At 44.3% G+C, this 18,507-nt stretch overlaps 1 protein-coding gene and 2 long non-coding RNA genes across 3 annotated transcripts in view; all 3 read right to left on the reverse strand.

The window, feature by feature from the left end:
• LOC124995455 (NACHT, LRR and PYD domains-containing protein 12-like) overlaps nucleotides 1-18,162 on the reverse strand; it is a 29,885-nt gene extending 11,723 nt beyond the window's left edge. Inside the window, exons 1-5 of the mRNA XM_047567835.1 lie at nucleotides 17,910-18,162; nucleotides 15,332-17,129; nucleotides 15,023-15,196; nucleotides 14,538-14,711; nucleotides 14,082-14,255 (exon numbers count right to left, since the gene is read on the reverse strand). Of these exons, the coding sequence (XP_047423791.1) occupies nucleotides 14,082-14,255; nucleotides 14,538-14,711; nucleotides 15,023-15,196; nucleotides 15,332-17,129; nucleotides 17,910-18,132 (2,543 nt within the window). The 5' untranslated portion in view covers nucleotides 18,133-18,162. The remainder of the gene's footprint in view (nucleotides 1-14,081; nucleotides 14,256-14,537; nucleotides 14,712-15,022; nucleotides 15,197-15,331; nucleotides 17,130-17,909) is intronic.
• On the reverse strand, nucleotides 8,672-9,072 carry LOC124995505. The gene is made up of 3 exons (XR_007110723.1): nucleotides 9,035-9,072; nucleotides 8,860-8,939; nucleotides 8,672-8,768 (listed from the first exon to the last, which is right to left on the reverse strand). It is a non-coding gene; the product is annotated as an uncharacterized LOC124995505 (long non-coding RNA).
• LOC124995497 lies at nucleotides 9,320-9,797 on the reverse strand. Its single transcript, XR_007110715.1, has 4 exons — nucleotides 9,738-9,797; nucleotides 9,611-9,658; nucleotides 9,426-9,473; nucleotides 9,320-9,337 (listed from the first exon to the last, which is right to left on the reverse strand). It is a non-coding gene; the product is annotated as an uncharacterized LOC124995497 (long non-coding RNA).
• Nucleotides 18,163-18,507: the final 345 nt, after the last annotated feature.

Below are 18,507 nucleotides of genomic sequence, written 5' to 3' on the forward strand. Positions count from 1 at the left end.
TTTAAAGGGTTCGGGAAAGTGGTTGCGACGTTACATTTTAAACCGTGTAAAACAGTGAGCTGAAAATGATGGTGGTGGAGCCTCACCCTGATCTTTATCGATTGTAAGTTATTATGTAAGATCAAGTGGGAAGTGGCCTGCCAGGATTTCATGGAGCCCCCATGATGTACGGTAGGGGGCTGGGATCCATATTTTCAAAACTATTTAGGTTTGTGACGCCGATGGTTAAAAAGGTTTTACCATTGCAAAACCTCATCTTCAAAACGCCGCTAAAAAACATAGCTCTGACGTGGTCAGCAGGGTTGTTCGGCGCGTGAGAGGTTCAGAGGAAGAGAACCAAGAAGGATCAGGACTTATGCTTCTCGCTCGACGAGCCGGGAAGAGACCCCCCGGGCGTCGCGTAGCAGCTCATAAAAAGCGCAAGTCAACCGCTAATAGTAATTCAGTGCAGAGAAGAAGGTCCAGAGGAAGGAAGGCCGAAGATTTTTTTCTCCTGAAAATGGCTCTATTACATCACAAATCACCAGAATGCAGCATGACGGAACTGGACTTATTTGCTGCTCCGGTGACGCAGATGTCTATCGAGCAGAGTCAGTATACAGAGATTTCCCCTTTATCGGCTCTCACGGACACCGGTCCCATAGAATTTTTCATCCCGGGAGATGGAGAGAAATATCTGGATCTAGCCAACACTCTGCTATTCCTGCGTCTACAAATTTACTAACGAGGATGGGACAAACTTGGCACAGGACGCTCGTGTGGGCCTGATCAACTATCCCCTCAACACCATTTTCTCACAGGTCGACGTGACCCTGGGAGATAGATTAATCTCTCAGTCCAGCGCTACACACCCCTACAGAAGCTTTGATAGAGCTTTTATTGAACTACAGTCATGAAACACTTGCTAGTCAGTGTTCAGCCGGTCTGTTTTATAAAGACACAGCCGGATTTATGGATTCAACCGTGGTGGCGGCTGACGGTCCGAATCGGGGTCTGGTTAAAAGAGCTCAGTTTAGTGCTGCCTCGAGCGAGTTTCACGTGAGGGGCCCCCCTGCACGGGGACATCTTCTTTAGCGAGAGACTTCTTTTGAACAGCGTCGACTTGCGGATTAAACTAACTCGGGCGAGTGACGCTTTCTGTCTGATGAGTCAGGCCAACGCCAACTTCCGCCTCAAAATACTGGGAGTTCTCTGTTTTATGAAAAAAGTAACCGTGTCCCCGCAGTGCGATTAGGTCATTCAGCGGCTCTGATGAAAGGCAACGCCCTCTACCACCATGTCGAGGAATTAATGTGTAAAACCTTTTTTCCATTCTCAAAACTCCAGACTATGCAATCAGGAGAACCTGTATCTGGTGTCATGCCTAAATTTACGTTGTTCTGGGGATGGTGAACCATCACGCTTTCACGGGAAGAAAGATCTCTCGCCTTTCAACTTTACTCACAATGACGTGGAGTACTTGGCTCTGTGTCATAACGGTCGACAAGTACCGGCCAAAGCTTTCCAGCCCCAATTTAACAACGGCATTTCCGTGAGAGAATATTATAACATGTTTACTGCCACTGGGAGACATTTGAAAGATTTACCTCTGACCATCGACCGCGAAGATTTCGAAAGAGGATATACTTTATTTGTTTTCAACCTGAGCCCCGACGAAGTTTGTGGGGGCTCTTTCCCCAGTATCCAGCGGGAGTTTGAGGCTGGAAATGAGATTTCGAGTCCCCTTACCTCACACTCTGACCCTGGTTGTCTACGCCTGCTACGACCCCATTCTGGAGATCAATTCAAAACGCCAGGTGCTGGTGGATTATTATTGAAACAATGAATTCTACTGAGCTGGAAACACTCCTGAGCGGACTACTGGGTAACGTATTCCGTGGTGTCTGGGCTTCGGATGAATTACCCTCCCTACAACCCTCGCTGCCCGCATACTATATCGTGAACACCCACCCTCGTCATCTGCCAGGAGAGCACTGGCTAGCGCTCACTGTGGAAAAACATGGAAAGGCCACATTCTTTGACTCTTTCGGACTCAGCCCGGGAATTTGAATATTATCCTACAAGCATCCTGCGTTTCCTGGAAGTCAACGTGGAATAAAACAGATCCTGCATCACAATCGTCAGCTCCAGCATGAATTATCGGATGTCTGTGGTCAGCACTGTGCATATTATTTGTGTCTGAGAGGAAGCGGCCTATCGTACGCCGACGTGCTATCTCACTATAAAGACGATCCTGTCCGCAACGATGCCATGGTATCTGAATTTGTTAAAAAATATCAAAAATGTCTAGCATACCCCTGCGCGGGGAATTCTAACCAGCTAGCCTGTTCTCTGCAAATGTTTAAAGATTGTTACCGTTTGTGAAAGGAAAAAGTCTGCAACGTTGGAACGGATTCAATAAAGCTTTATTATTATTCAATGACTGATTTACAGAGTCTTTATTGTCGTACAATTATCGCAATCATTTATTTATTTTTTGGTGATCTTAAGGAGAGAAATCCGTCCACTCCATAGTCGGACGTTTTTTATTTTTTCTCCCCCTCATTCGATGAACAGAGGGGGACTCTGCAACAGCAGCAGCAGCAGCAAACAGCAGCAGCGTGCGTCTGCAGGGGCCAGAGTTTTTGAGTCTCCTGAACTGCTCACGGGCCTGGGGGTTAGTCACAGAGCTCTCGGGAATATTGAGCTCTGACAGAGTACTTAGAAATTCTATCCATCCTTCCGGTGGCTGATCATTCACTTTCTTATAGGAAGAGGTCAGATGTTTTACCAGATCAGCATATGAGAGCCTCTCACGGCTTTACCCCTGTTTGTAAATTCACCTCTCGGCGTCCCGCTACTGGGGTCTTGGATAGTTTTTTTTATCACATACTCTGCGTTTTTTCGACTGCGTGTCGGAAGACTTTTTAAAACATCTTCCTCCCTCCCCACTTCCTGACCTTTCACCTCTTCGTTCTCTGCCTGATGTACCTCTTCTTGCGGTAGACTCAGAGTTATGGGTTGAAGTTCATTCTCCCCTTGTCTGCTGAGGTGAGATAGCGTTGGAGCAAAGCGTTGTACTTTTTAATTTTTTCATAAGGATTTAAACCTCTCTCCTCTAATATCTCACGCATCTTTACATCCAAATCTTGCTGGGCTGTTTGCCTGATGGTGCTACCTGTAGCAGCCGTGGGTTGACTCAGGGGGTTTAACTGATGCGGGGACACCAAAAACATTTTCTGCGTCGTCTTCAGAGCCATGGGAGTAGGAGGGAGGATTATCGTCTAGCGAGTCCTCCTATTAATTCCCCGATAATAGGAATGGCCGCTGTAAGCAGAGGGAAAAGGAAGCCTCCTGTTTGTAACACCCTGCGTTTACTCTTCACGCTGGCTTTCTTATCGGCAATGAGTCTAATATTTTTCTTATATCTTTTTAACTTCTGATATTGTTGCGGTGAAAGGGGTATATTCCCCTTCAAAAGATTCAGCGCGATCTCACACAACGTCTGGAGAAGATCTGGGGAGCACCCCCTTAATATATCCTTCCGTCTCTTTGGTGTGGCCTTGGCCAGAACTTTAAGCAAGGGTGCGTTTCTTTTCAGACGAGCGCTGGTCATGATTCTTTCTGAATGTAAAACAACAGGCCACTCATAGGGTAGTAGCCCCGTTCTCAGTCTGAACCTGTCTGGACAAAAGGTGAGTTAAATCCAGTAATAAATAGGAGTGCGGTTGACTAGTGGCATCTTCGAGGCTTTCTAAAAATATTTTTTTCTGGAGGGAAAACATCTGTTGAGCTAGTATATTCATCTGCAGTTTGTCTCTGGGATTTTTGAACAGCACCAGATAATTGGTGTTTAGACCGATGGTTCGACTGAATTTCCCTTGATGAAACACATTCTGAGTGAGCATTATGACGCTCATATTTCGGTGATGCCGGTATTGGGTATAAATCCTTACCACCTCTGGGTGATCAGATGCTTGAAAGATGACATCATCCAAAATAACCAATGTGTTTGGTCGGCTGGAAAAAGAGACTCATCTTCAAAAGAATCCGGTAATCCTTAATAAATCTTATCTTTTTATTTTTCTTTTGCAGTTCAGTATACAAAGGTTGAAAGAAGTATAAATCCATACAATATTATTAGGTACATCATTCATGACATGTTCACAGTTTTCCAGAACATTTTTTACAAAAACAGTTTTTCCACATCCACTCGGACCCACCACCAGACACGAAAAAAGGAAGCTGCAATCTGGGGTCAAACTCAATCTCTTCTCCTAGAGAGTGTGACATTTTCTGATTAATAACCAAAGGGTTCGGTTCGCCCGCCAGCTAAAAGACGCCTTTTGTCATACACCACCCTGAACCTCTTTTGGAATGAAGAATTTTTCAGGGTGAAGCCTTTTTTTATCTCGCACGATGTTGTGCTGAGACACTGTAATGACGGCGTCGCTGAGAGGATTCTCAATGTAACCCTCTACCAACTGTTTAATACTGTTGAAGTTAATTTCTTCACCACTCTGACGGTTCAGTGTGATACCCTTCACGCGCAGTGACACTTTACCCCTCTGGTCTGATATGCATAACTTTTAGGACCTGCTGCTGCAAACTCTTGAATGTAGTCCCCGCCCAGCTCGTCCGTCAGCTGCCCCAGGTAGTTACCTGTGGGAAGAGGCATCTCCCCTCTCTGACGACATAAATCAAGCTGTCAGTGTCATAGTACAGAATCCTTTCGGGATCATGTACCATCTCCATATACCTGTAAGAGTCAGTCGAGCATAGGATGTGGTAAACGCTGCGATAAAGATGTTATTGCTTTTCCCGGGAGGGAGGATGTAACCGTTACCGTACTGCCACTGCACCATAGCCACCTCATCATTCAGAAAGCCAAAATACTTTACATCGTACTACTCTGAAAACAGAAACTTGAAAAACTCTTCAGGTTTTCTGACGAGGGTGGTCTGACCTAAGTTGGTTCTCTGGGCAAACTTTCCCCAAAAGCTGTTGAGACAAAGTTTGGCAATCTGTCTTTTTGCAGGATTAGGTGCGATTTTACTGGGGTCTAATTCAATACCTTGGTTGGCTGCGTAGTCTCTGATGTAATTTTCTCTGCTAGCCTCATCCGAGGCTTCAGGGGGGAAACCAGAAGCCTCCTGTTTACCCTTCAGAAAGGTGTTGATGTAGCCCTAAAAATGGAGTCACTCTTTTGCTTGAAATGCCAGACTTCTGTTATCTGGGCTACACGGTATCCACTGTCTAGGGCTTTTTGTGAATTCAGGGGTCGTCCAGGTACCGGATAGAGCTCTTTCTCCGTCAACTATGCATGCACGAACCGGCTTGATGGTTGATCTCAGCGCACACGCGGCAGAGAGTAAACACCAGTTTACCTCGCTCAGTTTTTTGCGGTAGAACAGGTAGAAATAGCTTCCGAGGGGATACACGACAGCTTTAATCAGGCCGAAGTACTCACGCGGATCTTTAAAACCCTGACGGTAATTTCGGGGTGGGGCCCAAGGGGGTAGTGAAAGTGCGCGTTAACGTACGGATACAAGGATGTAACATCGACGTAACGAACCTGCTCTGTGTCACTTGTCGTGTACCTCAGACGGATGGGACAAGTTCTACCTCCAAACAGCGCATCGCGAGGTTTTAAGGGCTGCGGTGCACTATACTGAAGGAGGAACTGTTTCACTCCGTCATGAGATTTTTTCATTCGGATCCAGTCATGCTCCCATATGAACTGTACCGAGACGTGTAGCTCCGATCGCAGGGTCAGCAGCTTGGCCTGCCAGGCTGAGTGGAGCTGCTCAAAGGGAGTCTGCAACAAACGATTCACTTCAGTAGGCGAGTAAACACTTTGGACAGCCGTGAAAAAAAACACCCGAGAAATCCCATGCTTTTTTAACACCGTCAGTCTCTGCATAGCCGTCCACAAAGTATTTCCCCAGTTTTTTCTCTCCTCCGTTCAGAGCGTGTCGAATAGCGACGTTTTCGTTCTGCGAGACCCACTCTAACCACTGGATGCCAGAGTCGGAGTTAGTTTTTGAATTGCCGGTTGTAGTTATCGGCGGGCGGTAGAGCCAGAGTTTTTTGGAGGGAGGAAATTTGTCTTAAAGACTTTCATGCAGGCGGAAGCGATTGTAATGCACGTAAAGGGGTCAACGCGTGTCTCTCGAATGAATTCTTCGCGAAAAATTTAAGCATGATGCTGCCAGGATTTCAGTATCGAGATTGCAGTAAAGCACCGCCTCTTTTTTGAAATCAAATGTACAGCCAGCTTTGGTGGCGTACCAGGCATTGAACTTTTTCAGCGTGTCCGAAGGCATCCTGTCTACGCCGTAAGTGTCTGGGGGAGGGTAAGGGCCTACATAATTTAAGTGAGCCTCTGAACTGAAAAGGTGGGGGAAGAAACCTTTGCTTAGTTCCTGGTCGCGTGGAGCATTCACAGCCCTCGAGGCCCATGGCTGCGGGCATATCTGCTAGGCGCATGGTTAAAAAGGAAAGCGAGTCAATGTATGTTTGACGGAACGCCTCATCCACCATCTGCAACACCTTGCTGCCCTGCATGATTACACGGGGTGCCATACCTTGCTGAATTATATGATTGAGAAGCAGGTAACTGTCGAAACCCTTAGCGTTGTGAGCTATGAAGATGCAGCCTCTGTATTTCTGTTTTCTGAAGTGTTTAAAGAAGCTAGCTGTGCAACTCATGCCCCGGAACCCCACTTCTTTCCAAGCATAGACTGTGTACTGATGTAAAATGGGATGTGTCTGCCTGTTCCATCTACAAATGTTTCAAAATCATAAAACACTATGCGGTTCGAATAATCAGTCTCGACCTTCAAAGGAGTCATGTCACACAGATGATCCTCGCCCGGGTCCTTTACGGAACAGACCGGACATGTCTTAGCTCGACATTTGTGCTGGGTGCTGCCGCTGATGGCTGAGTAATACACCACTTTGAAGGTATTGCACTTTTTAATTGTACCGCAGTTGCTGGCGGCTGTACCGGCGGTGGGGCGGTGACGAGGTATTTTATGTTTTAAATAACATGTGTCGGATCGACACGTCATATTACAATCGGGGCAATTAATCAGTTTAGTCTCGGTTTTTGTGCAGTCTGAGGTGAAGCATACAGAACAACGGCCCGGGCACTGATGCTGCCATAAGTTAGTAAAACCTGTGTGGGAGTAACCGCAGACGTACCGTGCACCTAGAAATGTTTTCAGGTTGGTGATACCATAGTAATGGTTCTGATGGAGGAAGAGATAGAGGGTTTTTAGGATGCATTCCTTCAGATGTTTGGAATTTAGACAGGGCCCGCTCACCGTCTGCTCTGAAGAAGACGACGATTTTGCAATCTAAAGCCTGTTCAAATTTGATAATATCATTAAAAGTCACAGGCGTGTCGTCCGCTAACCCCGCATGATTCTGTAGCACTTTAGCGTGCTCAGTGGCCTGACGCGTGGGGTTTAATTCACGGTTTAAAAGCTGAGCGGGTTAATGGCAAAGCAGAGCTGGTTGCCAGGATTGATGACAATGTTCAGGCAATGGGCTTTTTTCCTGCAGATTTCATCGTCAAAAATGGTTTGCAGTTTTCTTTTAACACCCCCTCTAGGACTACGTACCACCTGCACAAGTAACTCCATCTCATCTTCCGGCATAATGGCCATGTTTGATTGCACAAGGCGGTCGAGAGCCTCTTGAACATGGTTTAGAGGTAGACTGCCGTTGTGTGTGACTATGACAGAGGCGCTGTTTGATCTTTCCCCCCTTAATTCTAGTTGCAGCACATCCCCCTGTCTGGCATAGGATACAGCCCGTTCAACCGCTGCTTGGAGAGTCTCCATCACATTAAGATAAAACTCTGCGTAATTACTCACAGGATTGGGAAAGTTGAAATTTAGCATCTGTCTTATTTCAATGTTATTAAACCTATCTCTGGAGACCCTCCCGGGGGATTCAGGATTTTGACCCGCACCCCTCTGAGCGGCTGGTGTTGTAGGTGGGAAGTACGAGGACGGACCGGGTAACGGATCGTTTACGGGGTAAAAGGTTAGACGGACCAGGCACGGAATCTTCGGTTGGGACGAACAGAGGGAACCTGCGTCGGCCGAGGTAATGGTACATTAGACGGACAAACGACGCGGGGTTGGGAGGGAGGAGGTAAGAGCTCCGGGAGTGGAGGACTGGACAAAGCTTCTCTTAAACGTTGAAGGGCTACATCGATACTTTCCAAATTTTGAAAATCAGAAGGTTCGTGGCGAGCCTGAGGCTCGTTTGAAATCTCTAAAGGCTGTAATTCAAGCGGCGGAGGTAAAAGCTCGGGGGATGGAGGACTGGACGGAGCTTCTCTTAAACGCTGAAGGGCTACATCGATACTTTCCAAATTCTGTAAATCCGAAGGTTCGTGGCGAGCCTGAGGCTCGTTTGAAATCTCTAATTGTTGTTGTATTTCAACCAGTGGAGGTAAAGTTTGCAGGTGAGGGATATCGCTTAACACTTCAACCATAGACTGTAAAGATAACAGAGCTGACTGCGAGACCGAAGACTGTAAAGATAACAGAGCTGACTGCGAGACCGAATTTTCCCCTTGATCATTCATCATTACAACACACACGACTCTACCTAGTCAACGCTGAGGTCAATTCACAAACAGAAGTCAGTATTTTCAAAAAGTTTCACAACCTTCCCTCTCGATAGACCCCGACGTCCAGAAGCTGGTCTCCTCGTATTCCTCCTGCCGCTTCTTCTAGTGGAATGCTTCAGTCTGGGGTATGGCCTGGAGTCTACAGAATAGATAAAGAAGTATTTATTTTATTTAGCTGATTAGCTATTATTTATTTTAAGTTTGTATAAAAATTTGTATTTTACTTTTACCGTCATCACGGCTTTCTCTGGCGCTTCTGGTATGCTAATTTCGGATCCAGATGGTCCTCCGTCAGTGTCAGCTTCTTTAGCTATCAGAATCATGTTAAAATATCACAATGAGTGACATGGCTTACTTATAATCATTTAGTTTCTTAAAAAAAAATAAATAAATAATAATTCTTACTGTTAGCCGGTTGTCTGACTTGCTTTTCTGGCGTGTCGGTATGACGAGTAGCGGGTAGACACCGTCTTCGCTGGTACAAGTAGCCTTGTCCACCTTGTGAGCGGGTTTCTGGTCTGCACTCTACAAAATGGAGAGAGACGGGTTTAGATTTATTTTACTTATTTATTTAAAATTTTACTTCTTCTTCTTACCGTTAGTCGGAGGTGTCCCCGGGCCTGTCTGTTGCAATGAATTTCAGATAGAGATAGAAGTCCACTCTCGTTCTCGTAATCCAAAACGCTGTCTGTATTGCTTCGTCACCTGCTAAAGTATAATACAAGTCAATAGAATCTATCACATACATTCTGGGATACACAGTCAAAGGATAGCGGAAGAGTGTTAGTGCTTCTACCTTCAAACAGTCCGCTCCCTGGCCAGATTACGGTCTGAGAAGGATATACTAAAACCAGAAAACAATTTATTATTATAATACTTTAGTGAAACACACACACACACACACACATATAAATATATTCACACATGCAGTTTTGTTTTTGTTTTTTGTTTTTTGTTTTTTGTTAAAGGAAAGTAACTAACCATTCTGAACTGATACAGATGCGGTGGATGGGACTACTTCAGGGGTGCCTACAAAAAAAATACAAGAGTAATTCTTGTAAATTTCTGTAAAATGTATAGCCTCATTTGAATGAAATAACTGCCTTACATAAGATGCCCTGGCTGTCCTCATCATATGCACGGCAAAAGAAGGCCGCTTTCTCAGTGTCTGGAAGAAAGGCCCTGTGTTATCCTTATACCGTAACAATGAAACATGTATAAAATCATGTAAGTCTTAAAATGTTACATACAAGAATCCATTTTTGATGCTTTCACGAAAAGATATCTTTATTCTGAAAAAAACAGGTTCGGAAAAACTATGTTAGGTGTAGTAAAAGGAATCACCCGCTAATAAAGGTACAGAGATTACTTACCCTCCCCAGAAAAAAAGATAATTAGCTTCTTTGGAGACTCTCAGGCAGGACTGATGTGATGTCTTCAGCGGCAGGCCGTGATGAAATGCGCGTATGACATCGACTGACCAGCGGTATTATACGCGACACCGCTGTTTCACCTAACAAAAATACTTTCACATACCCCCGACTTTCTACCTCGGGGGGTCTTGAAACCGCTGTTTCAGGTAATAAAAATACTTTCACATACCCCCAACTTTCTACCTCGGGGGTCTTGACACCGCTGTTTTTACCTGATCAAAATACTTGCACATAATCCCCGACTTCCTACTCGGGGGTCGTGACACCGCTTTTTCACCTAATAAAAAGATTCTCGCATAATCCCCGACTTCCTACCTCGGGGGTCGTGGCACCGCTGTTTCATGTAATAAAAATACTTTCACATACCCCCCGACTTCCTACCTCGGGGGTCGTGACCCCGCTGACTCATCTTAAAAAGATTCTCACACAGACCCCGACTTCCTACCCCCAAGGAAAGTGAAATGCCACAACATCCAATCAACGTTGGTTACGCCCACCTTGAAAGTTGCTGACGGCCTACTTCCTCAGTCACGCCCACCTTGAAAGTTGGTGACGCCCACTTCCTCAGTCACGCCCACTTCCTCAGTCACGCCCACTTCCTCAGTCACGCCCACTTGATCGGTCACGCCCACTTTGATCCATCAAATTCATTCGATTAAAAAGTGACAGATGGTGTTTTTCTTTATTTTTTACTGTGTCCTAACAGCCTTTAAGCTTCATTGACTTTAACAACTAACAGAGGACATTTTCTACAGTTTCTGCTACAAACACTGGTCTTGAACTAAAGGACATTTACAGATTTATGGAGGAAAGTTGTGGATGAATATGAATTAGATTAGTTTGGTGATTAAACATATCAGATCTACAACAGTAACAGACAGTGAACTGACCTCAGAGTCTCCAGTCTACAGTCTGGACTCTCCAGAAAACCACACAGCTGCTTAACTCCTGAATCCTTCAGGTTGTTGTTGTTACTCAAGTCCAGATGTTTCAGATGGGAGGGGTTGGACTTCAGAGCTGAGACCAGATAATAACAGCTGATCTCTGACAAACTGCATTCATTCAAACTGAATAAAGAATAAAAGAATAAAAGTTCCTTATTGAAATCATGTGTTCAGAGCTGAAGGTTCAGAATGAACAAGTTCATATAATGTAAACTTCAAACATCTGAAGCGAACAGGAAGCAACTTCAAACAGTCAAACAGAACAAGTGAAGAAGAACTCTCATTAATATTAATAACAACATAAAGATATAGTGACTTCAGCTCTGAACTCTGACAGCTCCACCAGAGGCTCCATCTCTACAAAATCATGTTGTGCAGAAAAACTTATTACTGATTCCACTGAAGATTCTCAAGTTTCCAAAGAAAACAAACACATCAGGATGAGTTTCAGAGTCAATCATCCAGTGGAGGATATTTCTTCTTCTATGAAGCTTTGAAATGTGGAGCTCAACACAGCTCTGCCACAGTCAATTGACTAAACCACAGAAGAAGAAAACAGACTTTACCACGAAGATCCTCAGTGTGGATCAGTAGAATATCAGCCTGATGTCACCACAACTTTACTGTCATATTCATCTCAGCACACAAAGAAAACATGGAGTCTGACCTCAGAGTCTCCAGTTTATAGTCTGGACTCTTCAGAAGATCAAGAAGATGCTTCACATCTGAATTATTCACGTTGTTGTTACTCAGGTCCAGATGTTTCAGATGGGAGGGGTTGGACTTCAGAGCTGAGACCAGAGGATCACAGCTGATCTCTGAAACACTGGAGTCCTCCAGTCTGGAAAAAGAATAAAAGATGTGAGACTTGAAGTCACTCAGAGTTCCATCATGTGTTCAGAGCTAAAGGTTCAGAATGAGTAAGTTTACAAAATGGAAACTCTAAACATCTGAAGCCAACAGGAAGCAGCTTTAAACAGTCAAACAGAACAAGTGAAGAAGAGCTCTCATTAATATTAATAACAACATAAAGACATAATGACTTCAGCTCTGAACTCTGACAGCTCCACCAGAGGCTCCATCTCTACAAAATCATGTTGTGCAGATACATTTATTTCTGATTCCACTGAAGATTCTCAAGTTTCCAAAGAAAACAAACATGTCAGGATGAATTCAAACAAAGTCTTATTTTCTGGAGCATTGATGCTGTTTACTTTGAATATGTCACTATAATCATCACTAGACTCCACAAGCAGATACTGAACATTTATTAGTTCCAGTCTGATGTGGTGGAAATGATTTTAGTTCTGTTCTAAGTGTCTGACAGAATTAAGGTGGAAATCAAGAGTTTCAGATTCAGTCATCCAGTGGAGGATTTTTCTTCTATGAAGCTTTGAAATCTGGAGCTCAACATCAGTAGAATATCAGCCTGATGTCACCACAACTTTACCATCATATTCATCTCAGCACACAAAGAAAACGTGGAGTCTGACCTCAGAGTCTCCAGTTCATAGTCTGGACTCTTCACAAGATCAAGAACATATCAGATCTACAACAGTAACAGACAGTGAACTGACCTCAGATTCTCCAGTTTATAGTCTGGACTCTTCACAACATCAAGAAGCTGCTTCACATCTGAATCCTTCAGGAAGTTATCTCTAAGGTCCAGATGTTTCAGATGGGAGGGGTTGGACTTCAGAGCTGAGACCAGAGGATCACAGCTGATCTCTGAAACACTGGAGTCCTCCAGTCTGGAAAAAGAATAAAAGATGTGAGTTTACAAAGTTCCTGCTTGAAGTCACTCAGAGTTCCATCATGTGTTCAGAGCTAAAGGTTCAGAATGAGCAAGTTTACAAAATGGAAACTCTAAACATCTGAAGCCAACAGCAAGCAGCTTTAAACAGTCAAACAGAACAAGTGAAGAAGAGCTCTCATTAATATTAATAACAACATAAAGACATAATGACTTCAGCTCTGAACTCTGACAGCTCCACCAGAGGCTCCATCTCTACAAAATCATGTTGTGCAGATACATTTATTTCTGATTCCACTGAAGATTCTCAAGTTTCCAAAGAAAACAAACATGTCAGGATGAATTCAAACAAAGTCTTATTTTCTGGAGCATTGATGCTGTTTACTTTGAATATGTCACTATAATCATCACTAGACTCCACAAGCAGATACTGAACATTTATTAGTTCCAGTCTGATGTGGTGGAAATGATTTTAGTTCTGTTCGAAGTGTCTGACAGATTTAAGGTGGAAATCAAGAGTTTCAGATTCAGTCATCCAGTGGAGGATTTTTCTTCTATGAAGCTTTGAAATCTGGAGCTCAACATCAGTAGAATATCAGCCTGATGTCACCACAACTTTACCATCATATTCATCTCAGCACACAAAGAAAACGTTGAGTCTGACCTCAGAGTCTCCAGTTCATAGTCTGGACTCTTCACAAGATCAAGAAGCTGCTTCACATCTGAATCCTTCAGGAAGTTTCCTCTAAGGTCCAGATGTTTCAGATGGGAGGGGTTGGACTTCAGAGCTGAGACCAGAGGATAACAGCTGATCTCTGTTAACCAACATCTATACAATCTGAATAAAGAATAAAATATGTAGATTAAATCATTAATATTTTTGTCTGCATTATATGAGATTGATGCAGTTATATTCCTGCAGCTGAATATTTTGTTACTTCAGTGTGTGTGTGTGTGTGTGTGTGTGTGTGTGTGTGTGTGTGTGTGTGACCATAACCAGCCCTCCCTGGGAACTATCCTTGTGATCTTTATTGAGTGTAGTTACTTTGTGTGGCACGGAGGGCAGTGCTACACCTCAGTGAATAGAGGGGGAGAAAATAGTACAACAAAGATGTGGAAGGATGGACAGTGGAAGAGAGGCATGTGGTGCTGGTAGGAACTGGTTGTGTGTAGGGTCCTAACAGCCTTTAAGCTTCATTGACTTTAACATTTTCTACAGTTTCTGCTACAAACACTGGTCTTGAACTAAAGGACATTTACAATTAGATTCAGTTGGTGATTAAACATATCAGATCTACAACAGTAACAGACAGTGAACTGACCTCAGAGTCTCCAGTCTACAGTCTGGACTCTCCAGAAAACCACACAGCTGCTTCACTCCTGAATCCTTCAGGTTGTTGTCACTCAGGTCCAGATGTTTCAGATGGGAGGGGTTGGACTTCAGAGCTGAGACCAGAGAATCACAGCTGATCTCTGACAAACTGCAGTTCTTTAATCTGAATAAAGAATAAAAGACATTGATACAATCATGAATAATTCAATCAGATGTGTTCAGGTGTTAAATGTTCAGCTCAACATCACTGTGTCCTAACAGCCTTTAAGCTTCATTGACTTTAACAACTAACAGAGGACATTTTCTACAGTTTCTGCTACAAACACTGGTCTTGAACTAAAGGACATTTACAGATTTATGGAGGAAAGTTGTGGATGAAAATGAATTAGATTCAGTTGGTGATTAAACATATCAGATCTACAACAGTAACAGACAGTGAACTGACCTCAGAGTCTCCAGTCTACAGTCTGGACTCTCCAGAAAACCACACAGCTGCTTCACTCCTGAATCCTTCAGGTTGTTGTTACTCAGCTCCAGATGTTTCAGATGGGAGGGGTTGGACTTCAGAGCTGATCCCAAAGAATTACAGCTGATCTCTGACAACCAGCAGCTCTTCAAACTGAATAAAGAATAAAAGTGAAATGTATGATGTGTTTCATGGTGACTCAGAGCAGCAGCCTTCTATCAGTCTGACTCAACAACATCAGTAACAGTCTGTGACTGTGTATTTAGTTTTTATCATCAGTGGAGAAGTGAATGGACTCTTGCACCAAAGCAGCATATTTACCAGGACTTGTTGTTGCCAGTTATGTTCTACAGCCATTCAGAAAAACACAACATTTATAAACTAAAGAACATCTAACACATCAGTCAATGATTTGAATTGAATAAATAAATAAAATCTCCAACAGCTCCAGTCAGTGAACTGACCTCAGAGTCTCCAGTTTACAGTTTGGACTCTCCAGTCCAGCAGACAGATGCTTCACTCCTGAATCCTTCAGGTCATTATTACTCATGTCCAGCTCTGTCAGATAGGAAGGGTTGGACTTCAGAGCTGAGGACACAACTTCACAGTGAGTCTCTGAGAGTCCACGTCCAGTAAATCTGTGATTAGAAAACATATAAATCTGTTTTAACATCAGATCATTTACATCTAGATCCAGACTGAATGAGTATGAAACAGAGTGAGGTGATCATCTGATGAACATCTGATTGATTCTGTTAATGATCAGGACTCACTGAGCCTTTCTGCAGTTCCTCACAGCTGGGATCAGTCTCCGTCGTCCGTCCTCTGATGTGTTGTACTTCTTCAGGTCCAACTCATCCAGAACCTCCTCTGACATCTGCAGCATGTAGGCCAGAGCTGAGCACTGGATCACAAAGAGTTTCTTCTTTGATCTGTTCTCTGACTTCAGAAACTCTTGGATCTCCTGATGAACTGAGAGGTCGTTCATCTCCATCAGACAGTGGAAGATGTTGATGCTTCTGTCAGGAGAGGTTGTAAAAGTCCTCATCTTCTTCAGCTTGTTGATGGCTCTCTGGATGATTTCTGGACTGTTCTCTGTCTGACCCAGCAGACCTCCTAAGAGTCTGTGGTTGCACTCCAGAGAGAGGCCATGAAGGAAGCGAACAAACAGGTCCAGGTGACCATTTTTACTCTTCAGGGATTTCTTCAGGGCTCCATACAGGAAGTCATCCAGAGACTTTGTGCAGTCCTGATGGTCTCTCCCCAGGAAGTTCTTTAGAACCTTTGTCTTCTTGTTGGTGTAACAGTGGAACATGTAGACTGCAGCCAGAAACTCCTGAATGCTCAGATGAACAAAGCTGTAGACTGATTTCTGGAAGGTCACAGTCTCTCTTTTGAAGATCTCTGTACAAACTCCTGAGTACACTGAGGCCTCTGTCACACCCAGACCACAGCGCTCCAGGTCTTCTTGGTAGAACATGATGTTTCCTTCCTCCAGATGTTCAAACGCCAGCCTCCCCAGCTTCAGAAGAACTTCCCTGTCAGCCTCCATCAGCTCCTGTGGACTCGTCTCATGTCCCTCATGGTACTTGTTCTTCTTCCTCTTTGTCTGAACTATCACAAAGTGTGAGTACATGTCAGTCAGGGTCTTGGGCAGCTCTCCTCTCTGCTCTGTAGTCAACATGTGCTCCAGAACTGTAGCAGTGATCCAGCAGAAGACTGGGACTCCACACAGGATGTGGAGGCTCCTGGAGGTCTTGATGTGGGAGATGATTCTGCTGGACAGCTCTTCATCACTGAACCTCCTCCTGAAGTACTCCTCCTTCTCGGCGTCAGTGAAGCCTCGTACTTCTGTTATCCTGTCAACACATGTAGGAGGGATCTGATTGGCTGCTGCAGGTCTGGAAGTGATCCAGACCAGAGCCGAGGGAAGCAGGTTCCCCTTGATGAGGTTTGTCAGCAGCACGTTGACTGATGCCTTCTGTGTGACATCAGACACAACCTCACTGTTGTTGAAGTCCAATGAAAGTTTGCTTTCATCCAGGCCGTCAAAGATGAACAAAAGTTTACAGACAGCCAGCGGCTTTGCTGTGACCTTCTGTAATGTTGGATGGAAAACATGGAGCAGCCTGAGAAGACTGTACTGCTCATCTTTGATCAAGTTCAGCTCCCTGAACGAAAGCACAATCACCACACTGACATCTTGGTTTTCCAAACCCTCTGCCCAGTCCAGAGTGAACTTCTGCACTGAGAAGGTTTTTCCAACACCAGCGACGCCGTAGGTCAGAACCAGTCTGATGTGTCTCTGTTGGTCAGATGAGGCTTTAAAGATGTCGTGGCACCTGATTGGAGTGTCATGGAGGGCCTTCATCTTGGAAGCTGTCTCAAGCTGCTTCACCTCATGTTGGGTATTAACCTCTTCACTCTGTCCCTCTGTGATGTAGAGCTCAGTGTAGATCCTGTTGAGGAGGGTTCCTCTTCCTCTTACATCAGTTCCTTCAGTCACATGTTCACATCTCCTCCTCAGACTGATCTTATGTTCATTTAAAACCTCCTGCAGGCCAACATCAGCTGGAAAGAAGAACAAAAGAGAGAAAAAAAGAAAACAGTCATCCCTGTTTGAAGTCACAAAGAACAGAAACATTAGAAGTGCTCTTTGTTGTATCAGCCTCTAAGGGCCCATGTCGGTGTTTGATTGACAGCAGCTTGTCTACAGCTCTTCATCTAACAGCTCACTGTGGTTGTTCCATCCTAATATTTAAGACTGATCCACTCACAAAATGATGAGCAATGTTTATAAGCATACTACGAAAAAAAAAAAAGCTAATTAGTTGAGAACCACTTCCTGTGTTTGTTTCACATGAAAAGCCTCTTAATGGCTGGTGTTACGGGCCAGTGTGTGTGTGTGTGTGTGGCCTTGTCTTTTTGTTCTCATTTCAGGTACCGCCTTCCCCCCCTCCACCTCAATCAGCTGATTAGCTGATTGCCAGCTGTAGTCCATAAAGATCCGACCTGTGTGCGTCATTAGGAGAGTGATCCTGCAGCCAGCGTGTGCAGCGTGTTTGTTTCTGGTCGGCCTTGTGGTGTCTGCGAAAGGCTTCTTCTTGGATTATTGTATATTGTGAATAAATCCCTGCGATTGCAGACGGTCCTTGGTTGGCTTCTTTGGTTTGTTTTCTCCTTTTACCTCAATTGTTACCTCCTTGTGTTCCCCTAGACATTTTCTGCCCTGTCGGGTCGTAACAGCTGGTCACAACAGATTCATTTATATCAGTGGTAATTAACAAGGCTCAGTTATAAGAAAATAAGACTGGTTTGGGTTAGGTTGAGCAGAGAGATATACAGTCTTACTTGTTCTGGATCTTTTTCCACACTGGGGACAGGAGGAGTGTCCTGATGAAGCAGACTGGTCCCAGTATGAGGTGATGCACTGTCTGCAGAACCTGTGTCCACAGCTGGTAGAGACTGGATCCTTCAGGACGTCCTGACACAAAGCACAGCAGGACAGCTGCTCCTCTACAGAAACATGACTCCTCTTCCTCTCTCTGTCAGCACATTTCTTCATTAAAATCATTTGCAGATTGTCAACATTTGACTTCACTCAGAAGCTCAGACGCTCACATAGAACAGAAAGAATTTGAATTGACTTCCTTTGTTTTAAACTCTCCTGTTTTCATCAACACCAATGAACTGTTTTTCCTATCTGTCTGTTTTATTAAACACTGAGTGATCTACCTGCTGTTTGCTGTTGATACAAACTCAACACTTCCTGCAGAGACCTCACAGTAAAAGCCTTGCATCAAAGAGAGCTGATTCTGTCCTTCACTGTTGTAGCTTGAGTTAGTTCAGTCTGAACTGAGCTTAGAAGAGTCTAAGGAGTGTTACTGTCAGGGAACTGGACTGATAGGGAGAACTGATCAGTTAAGATCACATTCTAACTATACTGGCT

The sequence above is a fragment of the Mugil cephalus genome, chromosome 18 (assembly GCF_022458985.1).
Source record: "Mugil cephalus isolate CIBA_MC_2020 chromosome 18, CIBA_Mcephalus_1.1, whole genome shotgun sequence".
In the NCBI taxonomy this organism is placed as follows: domain Eukaryota; kingdom Metazoa; phylum Chordata; class Actinopteri; order Mugiliformes; family Mugilidae; genus Mugil; species Mugil cephalus.